The 15312-nt window shown below is 40.0% G+C and overlaps 1 protein-coding gene across 1 annotated transcript; it reads right to left on the bottom strand.

Moving 5' to 3' along the window:
* Positions 1–7: 7 nt before the first annotated feature.
* st6galnac6 (ST6 (alpha-N-acetyl-neuraminyl-2,3-beta-galactosyl-1,3)-N-acetylgalactosaminide alpha-2,6-sialyltransferase 6) lies at positions 8–14630 on the bottom strand. Its single transcript, XM_036589112.1, has 6 exons — positions 14521–14630; positions 11793–11859; positions 10279–10473; positions 7933–8342; positions 5708–5815; positions 8–3682 (listed from the first exon to the last, which is right to left on the bottom strand). The coding sequence occupies exons 2-6, from the start codon at positions 11814–11816 to the stop codon at positions 3496–3498; spliced, it is 924 nt and encodes a 307-aa protein (XP_036445005.1). The 5' UTR covers positions 11817–11859; positions 14521–14630; the 3' UTR covers positions 8–3495.
* Positions 14631–15312: the final 682 nt, after the last annotated feature.

Genomic DNA, 15312 nt, shown 5'->3' with positions numbered 1-15312 from the left:
TTTTACCATAAATAAAATGGCTATATTTGTGTTGTAGTCATGGCGACCCCTGGTTCCTATCACCACCACTGTGAAGAAATCTGAACCATTTCACACCAAACCACTCTGAATGACTTTGTTGACATCTCAAACAATTATGCAGAGATTCTGAAGCATCGGTGGAGTTCCAATTTAAGAGGACAAGGGTGCAGGAGGAAGGGTGCAGGGCTATTTTGGACAAGGCCTCTTTGTACGTGCCTGGGGCGTCGGGATGCAGCATACCAAACTGGAATTTAGCTAATTGTTTAGCTTTTACTGACTGATGCCCGACTCCTGAAGCTCCTTCATCTAGCATCAGAATCCCAGTGTTTGATTAATCTTAGTGATAGTTTGGTAAAACAAATTTTCCCATTCACCCCAAACTGCAGTAATGCTAGGCATATTTGGACCATTTTAATAGATAACAGTGTCAGAAACCACATAAGCAAGTCTGTTTGAGATCACAACTAGATATGGTTTGAGGCATGCAGTTAGCACGATGCTAATCGGTGAACAAATCCATTACTATATTAGCCTCATAGCTCCAGTGCAAAAACTAAAGAAGCAAACTTGTCGACTCGATTTGGGGGAAGAGGGAAACGTGTACGTTTGACTTCAAACTGTCACTTTAAGGTAGTTCAAGTTCATAAAGGTTTACTCACCTGCCAGTAGAGTTAACTAATCATGGATCAAATGGAGATAGCGGTAACATTCACAGTAAAAACTGAGGTCATTAACCCCCTCCAATCAAAACACTGTCAGAAATAAAACAGTCCAATCACAGCATGCCAAGAGCATTTTTGTGTAAAGTCATGTGAGCAGCAAAAAAGCTTCAAGCAAGTAACGGCATGATGACATTTATAGATGTATATATATATATTTAAATATCTATGTATACATATGTGTGAGTGTTTGACAATCAGGGCGAGTGCACAAAGGCCCTGTACTGAACTATAAGAACTTCATACTAAATGTGCTGGCAGTTACAGCCTTTGGAACTCCGATTTCACAAGGAAACATCACTGTAACTGCCGGTCAACACAAACAGAGGTTAAGGCTTTTACACATCGACAGTTTGTCTGTCTGTATTGTCTAAATCACCATCCCTTTCCACACTTTTGGCTTTTGTTTAGATGTTCAGTTCCTTTGTTTCTGTAGGCCGATCTGGACGTAACGTCCTGGACAGTCTGGGCACAGCATGTTGGCTTGGTTGAGAGAATGAAGACTCAAGTTCAGAAGGCCAGCTTGAGGAATTCTAGATTCTTGTCAGCGAAATGAATCATTCTATTACATCTCGACGCTCTATCTGAGAAAAGTGGCGGGTGGGCAGTGACCACATATCGTTGCTGTCGTAAAAAAACCTCGCATCTCTGAAACGGAGCCTGAACGACATATCGTTTAATTCAATACTATATTGACAACATTATCCCATAATGCGTCAATAATTGCCAACTTTTTTTGTTAGCGGCATCGGCGGGATACGAACTCACGACCTCCTGATGACACAATACAAAACATCATCACGATTACAATAACAAAAGCCAATATGGGAATTCTTTGCAGATGCTGGAAAGCCCCTGCCCCCAGTGCTAGCCCCGCCCAAGCGCTACAATATTCACGTTGTGTGACCATTCAGAACAGACAATCATATCAGTCATTTATGTGCTGTTGAACTAATATTGTCACAGTATAAAATTATAAATCTAAAATATAAATGTAAAATTTATTTTACGTTACCAGAATTTTATCATTTACTTACGGTCAGCTTAAAATTAGAGTCAGTACCGGCCACAAAAATGCTCATGTCGGTAAAACGGTAAGGAAAAACAGATCCGTTTATACATTATTCATTATACTTTAATGTAAACTGATGTAATTCCAAGTAATTTTGGAACATTTTTATTGGTCAGTTTATCATAAAATGTTAATTTGAATGGATGCTGATGTAAAAAAAATAATAATTAAAATAGTAAAAAGGCAGTTGTGAGGTTTTGATAGGACAGCGACGATTCTTTAAACAGAGGGACTATGATGCAGAGTCCAGCTTCGAACCTGGTGCTGCCTGGACACTGGACACGCTGGTACATACAAACCGTGCACCACTGCAATGAGAGGGTCAATTTAGCCTAAAAGCACTGAAGATCTAAAATCATCATGAGATAATAGAAAGCATATCACTCTGAACAGAGTCTCTAGGAGGTAAGATGACCTTAAGGTGGCTGTGCTTTTGGGAAGCTGTTGTGTAGAATGGCACTAGTGTGTTGGGAAAAAGCTCACAAGTGCGGTTTTCCCCTAAGTCCACAAGAGGTGCTTTATTTTCTACGGGGAGGACTACGACGTAATTTCTAGCCTTTATTTTATGGTTAACGGGCATTTTCAATATATTATAAAGGTTTAAAAATATCATTTTTCAGTAACATTTCACCTTACAAAAAAAATAAAGAGTGCTCAGCACTGATTTGCAGATTATTGCAAAGTTCTTAACGTCTCATAAAACCTTTAGCATAATTTATTCTTTCATTTGATAAACAAAAGCTGGAATATCTGCCAGCCTTTAGGATGGCCAAACTGTATAATAAAGACTTTTTTTATCACGTTCCTACCAAAAAATCTACTCACACAGGGTTCATTTCACTTGTGATTGAGAACTGAAGTCCCAAATGAAAGAATTACAAAGTGAGAGCTTTGATTGTTCAGCTTGGCTAGTTCTGTAAATCCTGCACACAGCTCGCTGTTTTATTACCTACCGTAAAAATGCAAGAGTGTAAAGTCTTTTCTGAAGATTTCTTACTTCAGATTTCAGTTTTAGTCAGCTGCTTCCTTAATACCCCATGTTTTGGACGCCACTTTAGCTAGCTGGTTAGCTATGTAAAGCCGGCAGCCATTTTGGATCATTTTCTTCAAGATTCTTGAAACACAGCTCACTGTTTTATTACCTACGGTAAAAATACAAGAGTGTAAAGGTTTTTACTGAAGATTTCTTACTTCCTATTTCCATTTTAGCCAGCTCCTTTTATTAACACCCCACTTTTTGGGCTCCTCTTTAGCTAGCTAGCTTGCTAGCTAGCTATGTGAAGCCAGCAGCCATTTCAGATCATTTTCTTCACGATTCTTGCACATAGTTCACTGTTTACTACCTCTGATAAAAATGCAAGAGTGTAAAGGTCTTCAGATTTCCATTTGAACCAGCTCCTTTCTTAAAACCCCACTTTTGGGGCTTCTATTTATGTGAGGCCAGCAGCCATTTTGGATCATTTTAGCAAGTAATTTACATGAACTAGGCAGCCATTTGGGATTAATCTCACTTTAGGCTCAATGTGTGACAGGAGAAAGTCATTTTGGCTCAAACTCAACAGCCCTAGATTGAAGAAACTGGTGTAGTTTCTCCTGAGGCTGAATTTAGCCATATGCTAGCTGTATTGAATCAGGTTCTCGTCGGGCTGACAGAAGGGCTGGCCGCCATGTTGGACCGATTTCTCACCAGGCGGGGTGTGTGAAAGTGATGTTGTAGAGTTTGGCCCAGCGAGAGAACACCTGTTTCTCAGTGATGAAGCGATGGTGGTTTCCTCTGCGACCCTTCTCGTTCTGCAGGTACGTCATGCATTCGTCCGGCCCTCTGGGTTTGTAGTAGTGATACGGCATCCGCTTGGGCTGAGGGTGCCTCCTACAGCACAAATATTCACCCATCACACTCTAGAACACATTCTATAACTTCAGAGGAGGCCTAATGATTTCTGGGAGTCTGTAATACTTGTTTAAATACAAACATGACTGAACTGAATAAAAAATTTAAGTATTACAGTACTTCAGCTAAGTCATTATTAAGTTTCAGTTGGAAACAATGGGGTTACATTTTTGAAGAGCCCACTGGAAAATCTGTCCAATCAGGATTTTTTCATCCTTGGTATCTAGGCAAATACAACCAAACAAACTCTCCCATTGGTGAGGCCTAACATGTCAGATTAACTACCAGTATAATTGGGAACTAACAGGGGATTTGAACAATTACCTTTCAACTTCCAAAGGTGGGAACAATTTTGTGAGATAAATGTAAGTTGATATGTCACTGAATGTATATCAATACCAGTGGCAGCCTAACCAGTGGGTTTCAGCAAGTTGTTACTGAAGAAGTCCCTCTAAAACGGATGCATACTAGGTAGAATATATAGCTCTAAATGTCTGGTTTTAATTTAGAATGGGCAAAAATGTTCATGTTAATTGCCATTAACTTGGTGCTAGCATGCTACTAGAATCCCAAAGGAGCACTAGCAGAAATTAGCATATTTTTTTCTGTCCTCGTTTTTGCATTTCCCCTTGTTTTTGTGCAGTTTTGACATTTATGGCCCAAACTGAAGGCTTAGATGTAAGAGTCACGGTTCACCACTGTAAACACATCAACACAGTGGTGTAAGGATTATATTGCCTCACCTACAGAAGTCTGGAGAGGCCATAAGCCGTGCCTGTAATTGTCTGGATTGTTATCTTGACTGTGTCATAACAACTTTTGTTATCTTGAGATCACAAGATAGTTGTTGTCTTGAGATCACGACTTCGTTATCTTATCTCAACATACTTTGTTATCTTGAGATCACAAGATAGTGAAGTCATGATCTCAAGATAACAAAAGTTGTTGAGATAACAAGACAGTTGTTATCTCGAGATCACAAGATAATTAAGTTGTGATCTCAAGATAACATTCTAGAATATTATAACCCCCTCATGCTCCCTCTGAATTTCCATACTCACCCATACCACAAATTTCACTGAATTAAAAAAATGTATAGGTTGCTTGTTATTATGTCTATTATTATGTTTAAAATAAGCGCTCTGAAGGCACGGGCACCCCACCCACTAGCATCTAACGTCAACTTAAATGTTTACCTGTTTAAGATTTTAATACTACAAATAATGAATATGAATATATGACGTTGCAGGTTGTGAAGGATCTGTTTGAAAAAAGTTACCATGGATGAGCTGCATTATGATTAAGAGGAAGAAGTCAGAGGCTGTCTGTGTACGTTGAAGGAAGATAACTGGTGACGTATGCTGTTGAGCATATTTGATTTTCCTGTCATGAGGGTCAGTATCTACGCACTTAAAAACGGTGGATCTTCAAGGGTCCTTTAGTAAAGGCAATGAATCTTTAGAACCATGAATCTATTTAGAACCAAAATAGTACAGTACCATTTTATGCCTAAATGGTTCTTTGCATGGTGAAATTGTTCTTCAGATTGATGGAGCACGGGTTCTGCTAATGTTACAATATCAAGCTCTATAGAACCATATACAACACATTCTCCATCAGTCTGAAGAACTACTTTACCATGCAAAAAGGCCACTTGAGCATGAAATGGATCTATATAGAATTTATGCTTCTATATAGAACCATTGCCTTTACTAAAGGACCCTTGAAAAACCATCAAGTATCTATATAAAGGTCCTAATGAAGACTCTAGCACCATGGGCCGAAGTGCAACGGCCACCCCTGCATTGTTACATCCTAAAATTCATCTTGTTTTTGCTGTTTCAAAGCCTTTGCCTATTTCATTTGTCTGGTAACTTGTCACTGCTATGAGTAACTTGCACAGTACTGACTGATTCAGCCATCACAGTCCTGCATTTAACTCAGCAGCTTAGCCTCTTCATTACTGAAGTCTCAGATTCCTCAGAGAGGAAGAAACTTACTTACCCACAGTAGTTTGGAGGCACCATCCCATAAACCGTGATGTTATCGCATATCTCGATGGAGATCACCATGGTGAACCAGCCGGTGCTCAGCCATGACTTTGACTTCTGTCTGAGAACAAAAGCACAAAATTGGCATCTTAATTAATTCAATACAGTATGTAAAAAGAGTGAAAAGTTCTTGTCCAAGAACTAGTATGAAAGCAAATTACATACAGAGGTTGCTTATGTGGTTTCTGACACTGTATGAAATACTGGTATCCATGGCCAAAAGTATGGACAGAATTCCACCAACACAATAGGTTCTGCTACTGTTTTAGTTGTGCAAAACACTGAAGTCCATGTTTATAGATGTCATACTACGGAGCCCCTAAGGTGACATAACGATTCTTTTTTATGGCATATTAATATATTGAGGTCACAAGTTACTATATTGAGGCCATATTTTACTCTACTGAATTACTGAGTCCACAAGTTACTACTTTGAGGCCATACTTTACTGAATGGCCAAGGCCAAAATGTACTTTATTGAAGCTATGAATTACTATATTGAGGCCACAAATTATACTGAGGTCACACATTACTATATAAAGGCCACAAGTTAATATATTGAGGCCATGAATTACTATATTAATGCCACAGTTTATTTTAATGAGGTCATGAATGACTATACTGAAGCCACAATTTACTTTATTGAAACCATGAATTACGATATTGAGGCCACAAATTGTTTTTAGTTCACAAAATACTATGTTGAGGCCACAAGTGGTTATATTTAGACCATGAATACTTTTATTGAGGCCACAAATTACTATATTGAGGCTACATTTTATTTATTGTTGCCTCAATATGTTAATTTGTGGCCACGCCTTATTAAAAAATAATCCCCATGTCACTTTAGGGGCTCTGTACCATACAGTGTCAGGAACCACATAATCTAGTCTATGAGAGATTACTTAACAACTCCACATGGTTTGAAGAAGGGATGCGCAGGGGTTCTTGAGCGCTTGGTTAACCATTCAAGGTTTTCATATTCATTTACAGAAACCACGGGTCCTTCATGGGCCAAAAAGGTCAGTGTAAAGCTAACGTGTTTTAACAGATATGTAAAGTGTGACAGTTTTGTATTTGTAAGTATGCATAATATATTACGCATTTTATATGTATAATGTTGTATGTTTCAACTAATAACCTGAACATGCTATTAAGATGTTATTCAGAAGGCAGAGGTAGCTGAAACCAGGTTATCTACCCTCACTGGCGTTAGCTCACCAAAGACAATGGAATTATTCCTTTGTTCTCAATGTTACCCCAAACCAGTACCTCAGCACGTCATTGTCTAGGGAAAACAAACCTTGCATAAAGTGTTAGCTTATTAGCTCAACCAAAGAAACAGCCTCCTTTACTCATCCAGCACAGAAACTGGTTTAATCCAGCAGTGACCAAAAGATTTCTCTTGGCTACTTTTGAATGATGAAACCGTTTTTAATTGTACTCCTCCGAGTGGCAAAACGTCTGTGATTTTTTTTTAGCCTGCTAACAGCGCCAGTGCTATCACCTCAGAAAATAAGCTAAACACAGTAATAGGTCATCCTGCTCCTTGTGGTAAAGAAATATGTAGATTTACTTCAATATTCTGTAATTGAATATGAAAATTAGTCAGAATCCACAGTTTGAGGCAAACGTGGAATGATTTTGGCATTCACTTTGCACACTGCTAGTCCTGTTGTTAGCTAGAGGACATTAGCTTTGTAGCTCCAAAGCAAAAGAAATAAAGCTTCAGACACCAAAAATGTCTTGACGGATCAGCTACTTTTTGTGGTAAGGCGAAAGCTATTCTGTTAGCATCAATTGATTTTTTTCCCCTCAGATATCGCCATAAAATAATTTGACCATTTTCTCAAAAATGCCATGTAATGAAATTATTAGTAAAATCCATTCATGGTGGAGGGGTACATGTAGGGAGCTGTAAGGCAAAATAGTCCCAAAAAACATTTTTTTTTCAGATTTACTTCTATATTTACCATCATCAGTATTCCGAAGACGTGTAGGTTTACTGGTGGATTTGGACAGTAAATTAAGTCTGTAAGTTTCTCTACAATGAACCATTTCACACCAAAAACTCAGATTGACTTTGTTTACATTTCAACCATTGAATTATGCGAAATGCGAAAAGGGAGACCAGCAGACTAGCTAAACCAGCCATTCACGGTCAGGGTCGGTCTGTACCTGTCTCGGCCGGTCTCCTTCTGAAAGAGCGTGTCGAACTTGCGCATTTTGCTCGGGGAGATGGTGAAGGTGGACACGTTGCTGTAGGTCATGCTGACCCGCTGGATCAGCCTGTACAGTGTTCCTTTGGCGTCTCGTCCGATCTTGGTGGGCGGGCCCCAGAAGATGACGGACAGGTTCTCAGAGCGGTTGAGGAATTCCTGCGGCTTGCGGATGACCCGGAACACGCTGGAGTGGGCGACGACACGCAGGCTGGTCCGGTTCCCCACATCTGGCTCGAACCCAGAGGTCGGGGCATCGTTCATGCGGATCACACACTCGAAGCGGTCAATCTCCTCTCCAGCGTGGGTGCCCAGGACGTGGCTGGAGCTCATCACCAGCGCGCACTGGTGACAGCGCAGGTTCATGCTCTGTCACATGCAAAGAAATTACGAGAAGAGTCTTTAGCAGAGAGAATAATTTTTGTTTAGCATATATATACGAACACTGTGTTACACCAGAGTGGGGTGGTATAGTGGTAATAAGGTTTATATAAGGTATTTAAAAATGATGACGGTATTTCAAAATTATGATGTGTCACTGTGGGAGCCTATTGATAGGTGACACTGATAGAAAGAGAGGAAGAATCATAGCCAGGTACTTGGAAAAACTAAGTATGATAGCGGCAGAACACGATTTCTCACAGCTTTCACTCTAAAACCAGTCACACTCGACTTAGCATCAGTTAGCTGGAATCGAGCCTGTGCTGTGTGGCACACTTGGCCTGCTAACTACACTATCAATAGCTTAGCCAAAACGCTACAGTCTCAAACACCACAAAACCAGTCATTTGTCTCTCAGACAGTCGTTTTTATTTACACGTATGTCAGCAGAGCAGTCAGTCTGAGTCAAACATGTACTGTGGTGTGAGGCGCTGTTTGTGTCTGTAGCTGCTGGCTAAGCTAACGTTACTCTGCAGATTTAAACACCACAGAACAGATTCATTTCTGTCTTACTGTCACTTCAACTCCAGTCACTCCACTTTTTCTCTCTCAGACTTCAGTTTTTATCCTCTACACTTGTTCCGCAGAGCAGCAGTCAGTCAGAATCAGTCCTGTACTGTGGTGTGTGTCTCTGTTTGGGTCCATAGCTGCTCGCTAAGCTAATGTTAAGTTAGCTGATCCAAACACCACAGAACAGGTTTAATCTCACTTTTCTGTCCTGTCAACGCCAGTCCCTTGAATTTACTCCCTCAGATTTGCATCACTAATATCAATCACTGTGTCTGTGCTTTAGTTAGACAAAATCCAACATGTCTACGTATAATCGGATCACTCAAGATGGATGTTAGGCTAATGTTCGGTGTGAACAGAGCCAGAGAATCTTCTAAGAATTTGCCTATGGACCTTTTTTGCAGCAAAATTAATTAAAACCTCTTATTTATCAAAAAAAAACCTGTTCAATAGAATGTAGAATCTAGAACAACATTGATGTGTCTATTTGTACTTTTAAAGAATGACTTTGTAAAGTGGATTCAAAAGGGCTACTGTTTCAGTTTTTCTGTCATGGACAATTTTCTGGGAACATTCTAAACCAAAAAATGTCTGATCATCAGTCCAAGATGTGAAGCTCAACTGCAACTTGGTTGTGAAGCAAGGCGATGATAAGAAGCACCTCTGAATGGTTCAAAAGAAACAAAAAGAAGGTTTTGGAGTGGCCTACACTGCTAAAAACCTTAGAAACCATTAAGTATTTTAAGTGTTTATTGGTTCCTGATGGTTTTGTAAGGTGTTTTGGCTTTTTTTAATGGGTTGATATCACAATACAAAGTATCTGAATTGTTTCACAGGTGGCCAATGGCTGATTCTAAATGCATTCAGTGGTTTCCTACAGGGTTCTTAAGGTGTTCTACAGTAACCTAGCGGTTTCTGTTAGAAACCATTTAGCCAATTCCCATTAGAAAGCAAAACTATTAGATTTGAATCCAAACGGATTCTAAAGGTCCTTTTCAGCAGGGTAGTCCTGACCTGAATGTCATCAAGATGCTGTGGCAGGAGCTTAAATGGGTGTTCATGCTTGAAAGCGTCCCAATGTGGCTGAAATAAAGCAATTCTGCAAAGAAGAGTGGGCCAGAATTCCTCCATGTTAATATGAAAGACTGATCTTCTTATATCCTTCAATAAATGAAGTGATCATTCAAAGAATTGTCTTTTGTGTAAAAATTGAGGAAATCAGGAGGGGTGCAAATACTTTTTCACAGCACTGTATGAAAGGATGTGCATAAATAAATTCCGTGTCTGTAATCTGAGGCCTGGCTGTGCCCACATTGCCTCTATGAGCCTTCGCCCTGTGACCGCTGGGCGCTACCTTGTTGCCGAAGACAGGGGTGTAGCCTTCTTTGCCAGCCCATTTCTTCAGGTTCGTGGTTTTGTAGGCTTCGTGAAACGGCCCTCCTTTAAAAGACCCATACAGGTCATTACCAGTGTTGGAGCTGTAGAGAATGAGGAGGGTCGTGATGATGAAGACCGCCCCAAAGATCGCCATCCGCTGGCTGTGGTGCCCCTGGGTGTCAGGAAAAAGAAAGAGTAAGGAGAAGTATGGTAAACTGGAAACCTCTACCACTGTCCACTTTAATAGAAAGCCCTACCTTATAGTTCCACCCTCTGCCCACTTGATGAGCTCAACCTACCTTATAGGTGTGCTATTACAGACTGTATCATTCATCATTGGTCAGATTCTGACTACAGGGCCACTGTTGTCCAGATATTACTATCAGCATAGCAGTGACACTTTCATGTTAGTGTGTTTGGTGCTGGTACAGGAGCAGTGTTGCTGGGGGTTTTACACACGCCAGTGTCACTACTAGGTTGAGATATCTACTCTGTGGTCAGAAACTGAGGATGGCCAATAGCTATCAACAGATGAGCTACAGTCTCTTAACTGCATACAACCCAGGTGGAGTTATAGGGGATAGGTAGGATGCTAAGTAGACTTGCAAGAGTGAAAGCTTTTTCTTTGCATCTGCACAAATCAAATTTCCAGTTTTTTTGCAACATTAATGAAAAGGGGCTTCAGTTCTCAAAGAGCACTGCAGTGAAGTGATCATTTTAATTACTCGGGAGCACATTCAGCATAAGGCTGCCGCAGTTATTTAATTAAAAAATGTAAGGAGTACCTGCAGGTCATTATAAAGCTGTGTTTAGCCTACTCTACACAAGGGGGAGCTATTAGCACTCACACTTGTGAGCATCAGTGAGAGCAAGGAAACCCAGCAGGATCTAATACACATGTAGTTGTAAATTGCATTTGTGTGAAAGAAAATACAACGTTTGCAGTTACAAATTGTGTGTATATGAAGCCAAAGTGGATATTAAGGGTTCTGGTTAACCAGGTCTAGGCTGAACTGCTACCAGTTAACAGGATAACAGGATACTCCAATAACATTCAGAATTAGGTTTTCACTGAAAAACAGCAGCATGCAAAGCAAAGAATATGCCAGTCGAATGTATGTTGCTAGCTTGTCCCTAGCATTTGGGAAGTGTATGTACAACACTGTTAGCTTGGTGCTGACATAATATTGAAATCCCCATTGAAGTGCACAGTCAGAGGCAAGAAGAGTCAAACATTTCTATGCATTTCTGTGCTTTTTTTCCACTAAATGTTACTCAAGGTTTCTTTTTTTCATTTTAAGCATGTAGGCATCTTCAAAAGTATGTGCTCAATTACTCGATTACTGATTTAATCGATAGTGACAGTCGTAGCTTAGCGCTACTAACTATTCTTTGCGCTACAGTGCTTTTCAGAAGCCAAGCCCTGGCTGGAGTTTTTACTTTTCTTTCTAAAATAGTACATTTTAACAAGAAAACAAAACCTCCTCTCACCTTTTCCACCAACCGCAGCCCCATTCTCTTGCTTCTGATCCACTATCACATGATGTAGACTTTATGCCTGAAGAAAGTGAGAGAAACAAAGCGTTCTACAAATTAACTGTGTGGCCTTTTAAAGGAATAGTTTGGTGAAAAATCGAATGAATTTAAAGTTTCCCACTTACCCCAGTTGTAGTTGATCAGCTGTCTGAAATCCAAATTTTGCTTCTTTGGTTTAGAACTAGAGCTACAATGCTAACGTTGCTAACAAACACTAGAACTCAACAGTCACCCTAATAGCCGTGTCGTGTAAAAACACGTCGTGTAAAAATACAACTCCAAGACATCTTTCAGCTCAAATTGCATCCTGATATGGTTTAGTGCATGTTATGACTTACTGTGAGCTATAAAAATGCGTCGTTTTTTTAGACAACACCAACGCTGGAGCTCATAATGCAGGAGTGATCTTGGATCAGATTCCTCAATACAAAACATGATAGCCATTGGTTTAGATTCCTCTATATTTGTGACTGTCATTGTCACAAATGCTCATTTTAGATCAGCACTTCAACTCCTGAAGTGATTTGTAAATAAAAATAAAAAAAATAAAATAAATTAATAGTTCACGTAAAGTCATAATGTATCCTAAACCACACTGACAAGTCTGCGCAACCTTAACGAAGACCTGGATGCGGTTTGAGCGGGGTTTTCATGATGCATTTTTGCAGAAATGATTTGGGTGACTATGGAGTTTTAGTGTTTGTTAGCAATGTTAGCCTTGGCGCTCCACTTCATAACTAAAGAAGCAAAATGCGGACTCCAAAAATATTTTGGCCAATCGACCACATCTGGGGTTAGTGGAAAATTGTGTACCTTTGATTTTTCACCAAACCATTCCTTTAACTTGAGGCAAGCTAGTAGAATTACTGTGTTAATAAAGACGCTAATGTTGATGGTAGCTGTAGCATAAAACCAGTAAATATGTGACCGAGGTCAAATGGTGTAAACCGAACTTCTGAAAGTCGGTGAAAAACTCTTCAGAATGGGTAAAATGTCACAGTTCTGCGTTGTTCTGGAAGGATCAATTCACTTTCTACTAACTGACTACCACATCTGATGTGATCAGGCAGAGCTTAATCCAATCTGAGCTGGATTAATGTTTGAACCGGCTCAAAGGAAGCAAACAGGCCTTATAACACGGCATTAATCTCATAATAGGCTGCTTATTCACAGCCCCCTCAATAACAGCAAAACAAAACAAGACATCAGCAAAAACAGTAATGATATGATCATACGGTTACTGTTAATAATAATGTAATACAATGATAACATTATCAATGATTAATATTACATTAATTATAGTAACTCTAACAACAATATAATATCCTTGTTATAATAATAACCTATAATAATTGTGTGATATTAATATTATAATCAGATTAACTGCATTTTAGGTAAAAAAATGACATCAAGGCCAAAATAAGCAAAATTAAACGCTAAGCATTCAAATTAGGCCTATTATTTTTTATATTATTACTGTTATTATAATCCTTAATTTTAATCAGGATATCATGCAGTGATTCTCTACACTGGTTCAAGGGTTCTTTAGTAACAGGAATGGTTCTGTTTAGAACCATGAACTCTATATAGAACCAATCCATGATTAAATGGTTATCTGCATGGTGAAATGGTGCTTCAGATTGATGGAGAATGTGGGGTATAAGGTTCTATAAAGAACCTTTTTGAAAATGGTTCTTCTATGGTTACAAGCTTGACATGGTCACAATAGAAGAACCCTTTTTGGTGGTATATAGAACCACTTTCCAAAAGGTTCTATATGGAATCATCACATTCTCCAACAGTCTGAAGAACCCTTTCACCGTGCAAAGAAAGCTTTCATCATGCAAATGGTTCTTGGAGTGTTCATGGTTCTGTATAGAACCATGTCCTTTACTAAAGAACCATTGAAGAACCCTAATTTTTGTGAGTGTATATAGCACCAAAATGGGTTCTGCTATTGCTACAATGCCAAACGTGTAACAGTAGCAGAACCCTTTTTGGTGCCATATAGAACCACAACGCATTCTCCATCAGTCTGAAGAAACATTACACCATGCTAAGAACCATTCAAGCATGATATGGTTCTATAAGGAACTCGTGGTTCTGTACAGAACCATTCCCTTTACTAAAGAACCCCTGAAGAGCCATCATATTTACGAGCACCAAAAGGGTTCCGCTATTGCTACGATGCCAGGCTCTTTTTGGTGCTATAAAGAACCATATACAGCACATTCTCCATCAGTCTGAAGAACCATTACACCCTGCGAAGAACCATTCAAGAATAAAAAATGGTTCTGTGCAGAACTGATGGAACCATGTTTTTTTCCGAGAGTAAATAAAACTGACAGTAGGTGAAGCAGAGGCCTCGTGCAGCAGGCGGAGCGGGTGGGAGTCCGCCTGAAATAACGGAACTGCCCTCGCGCTCTTATATAAAATGAAGAGCCCGTCTTTGCTCTCTGCTCGGCCTGAACCGCTCACTGTGCACTAACAAACTGCGCACTTCCCTCGAACATTCGTAGATCTTCGTCTGAACAGCTGTGAGCAGACCCGTCTCTGCTGTAGCCCCTCCGAGCGGCGCCCATCCACACAAAGCCCACCCGCCCAAAGCCCTACAGCAGACACTAATATCCTCCATCCAGCTACAGTCAGGACTATTATGTCGCCCCTCCGCGCTTCCACTCACCGATCCGGCGCTCTGCTGTCGTTTCTTTGGCGGGTCATCGCCGTTCCTGTGCGGCAGACCCTCCTCCATCGTCCTGCGGTGGGTTTTCTATTATACGCACCAGTTTTCATACAAGCCCCGCCTCCGGCGCTGGGACTGGATAGCAGTTCATACAAGTGGGTACGTCAATCCGACTAGCCAATCCTAGCGCAGGGGGCGGGGCTTGGCCGAGGCGGGGAAAAACATAACACTCATATCAGACTGAAAACCAGCTTTCATGTTGCTGTGAACCCACACCGCTTTCCTTTGGAGTCTGTTTTTAGTTCCTATGGAAACCCCCTTTACGCCACTTCAAATAAAAATACCGGCATCTATTTATTCTTTTTTCGTTATTAAGTGAACTGCTATGCCATTATTCTGCGATACTAAGTCATTATTCTGGGATTCTGTCAATATTTTGAGAAACTGTCATTATTCTGAAATGATTCCAAGTCGTTATTTTGAGAAACTACCCTCATGACTCTGAGATGCTATGTCATTATTTTGAGATACTACCCTCATGACTCTGAGATGCTATGTCATTATTTTGAGATACTACCCTCATTATTCTGAGATACTATCTCATTATTCTGAGATACTATCTCATTATTCTGAGTTACTAAGTCATTATTTTGAGATATTACCTCATTAGTCTGAGATGCTAAGTCTTTGTTTTGAGATATTACCTCATTATTCTGAGATGCTAAGGCATTATTTTGAAATATTACCTCATTATTCTGAGATGCTAAGGCATTATGTTGAGATATTACCTCA

The sequence above is a fragment of the Colossoma macropomum genome, unplaced genomic scaffold (assembly GCF_904425465.1).
Source record: "Colossoma macropomum unplaced genomic scaffold, Colossoma_macropomum, whole genome shotgun sequence".
NCBI classification, from domain to species: domain Eukaryota; kingdom Metazoa; phylum Chordata; class Actinopteri; order Characiformes; family Serrasalmidae; genus Colossoma; species Colossoma macropomum.
The sequence above is the reverse complement of the archived record's forward strand: the minus strand, read 5'-3'. Positions and strand labels throughout refer to the sequence as shown.

Coding starts and splice junctions, on each gene's coding strand:
- st6galnac6 (XM_036589112.1), bottom strand. CDS start 11,816: ATGGGGCTGCGGTTGGTGGAAAAG. Junction 5,816..7,932: donor AAGGAGACCGGCCGAGACAG/GTACAGACCGAC, acceptor TTTTGTTCTCAG/ACAGAAGTCAAAGTCATGGC. Junction 3,683..5,707: donor GTGCCTCCAAACTACTGTGG/GTAAGTAAGTTT, acceptor TTTGTGCTGTAG/GAGGCACCCTCAGCCCAAGC.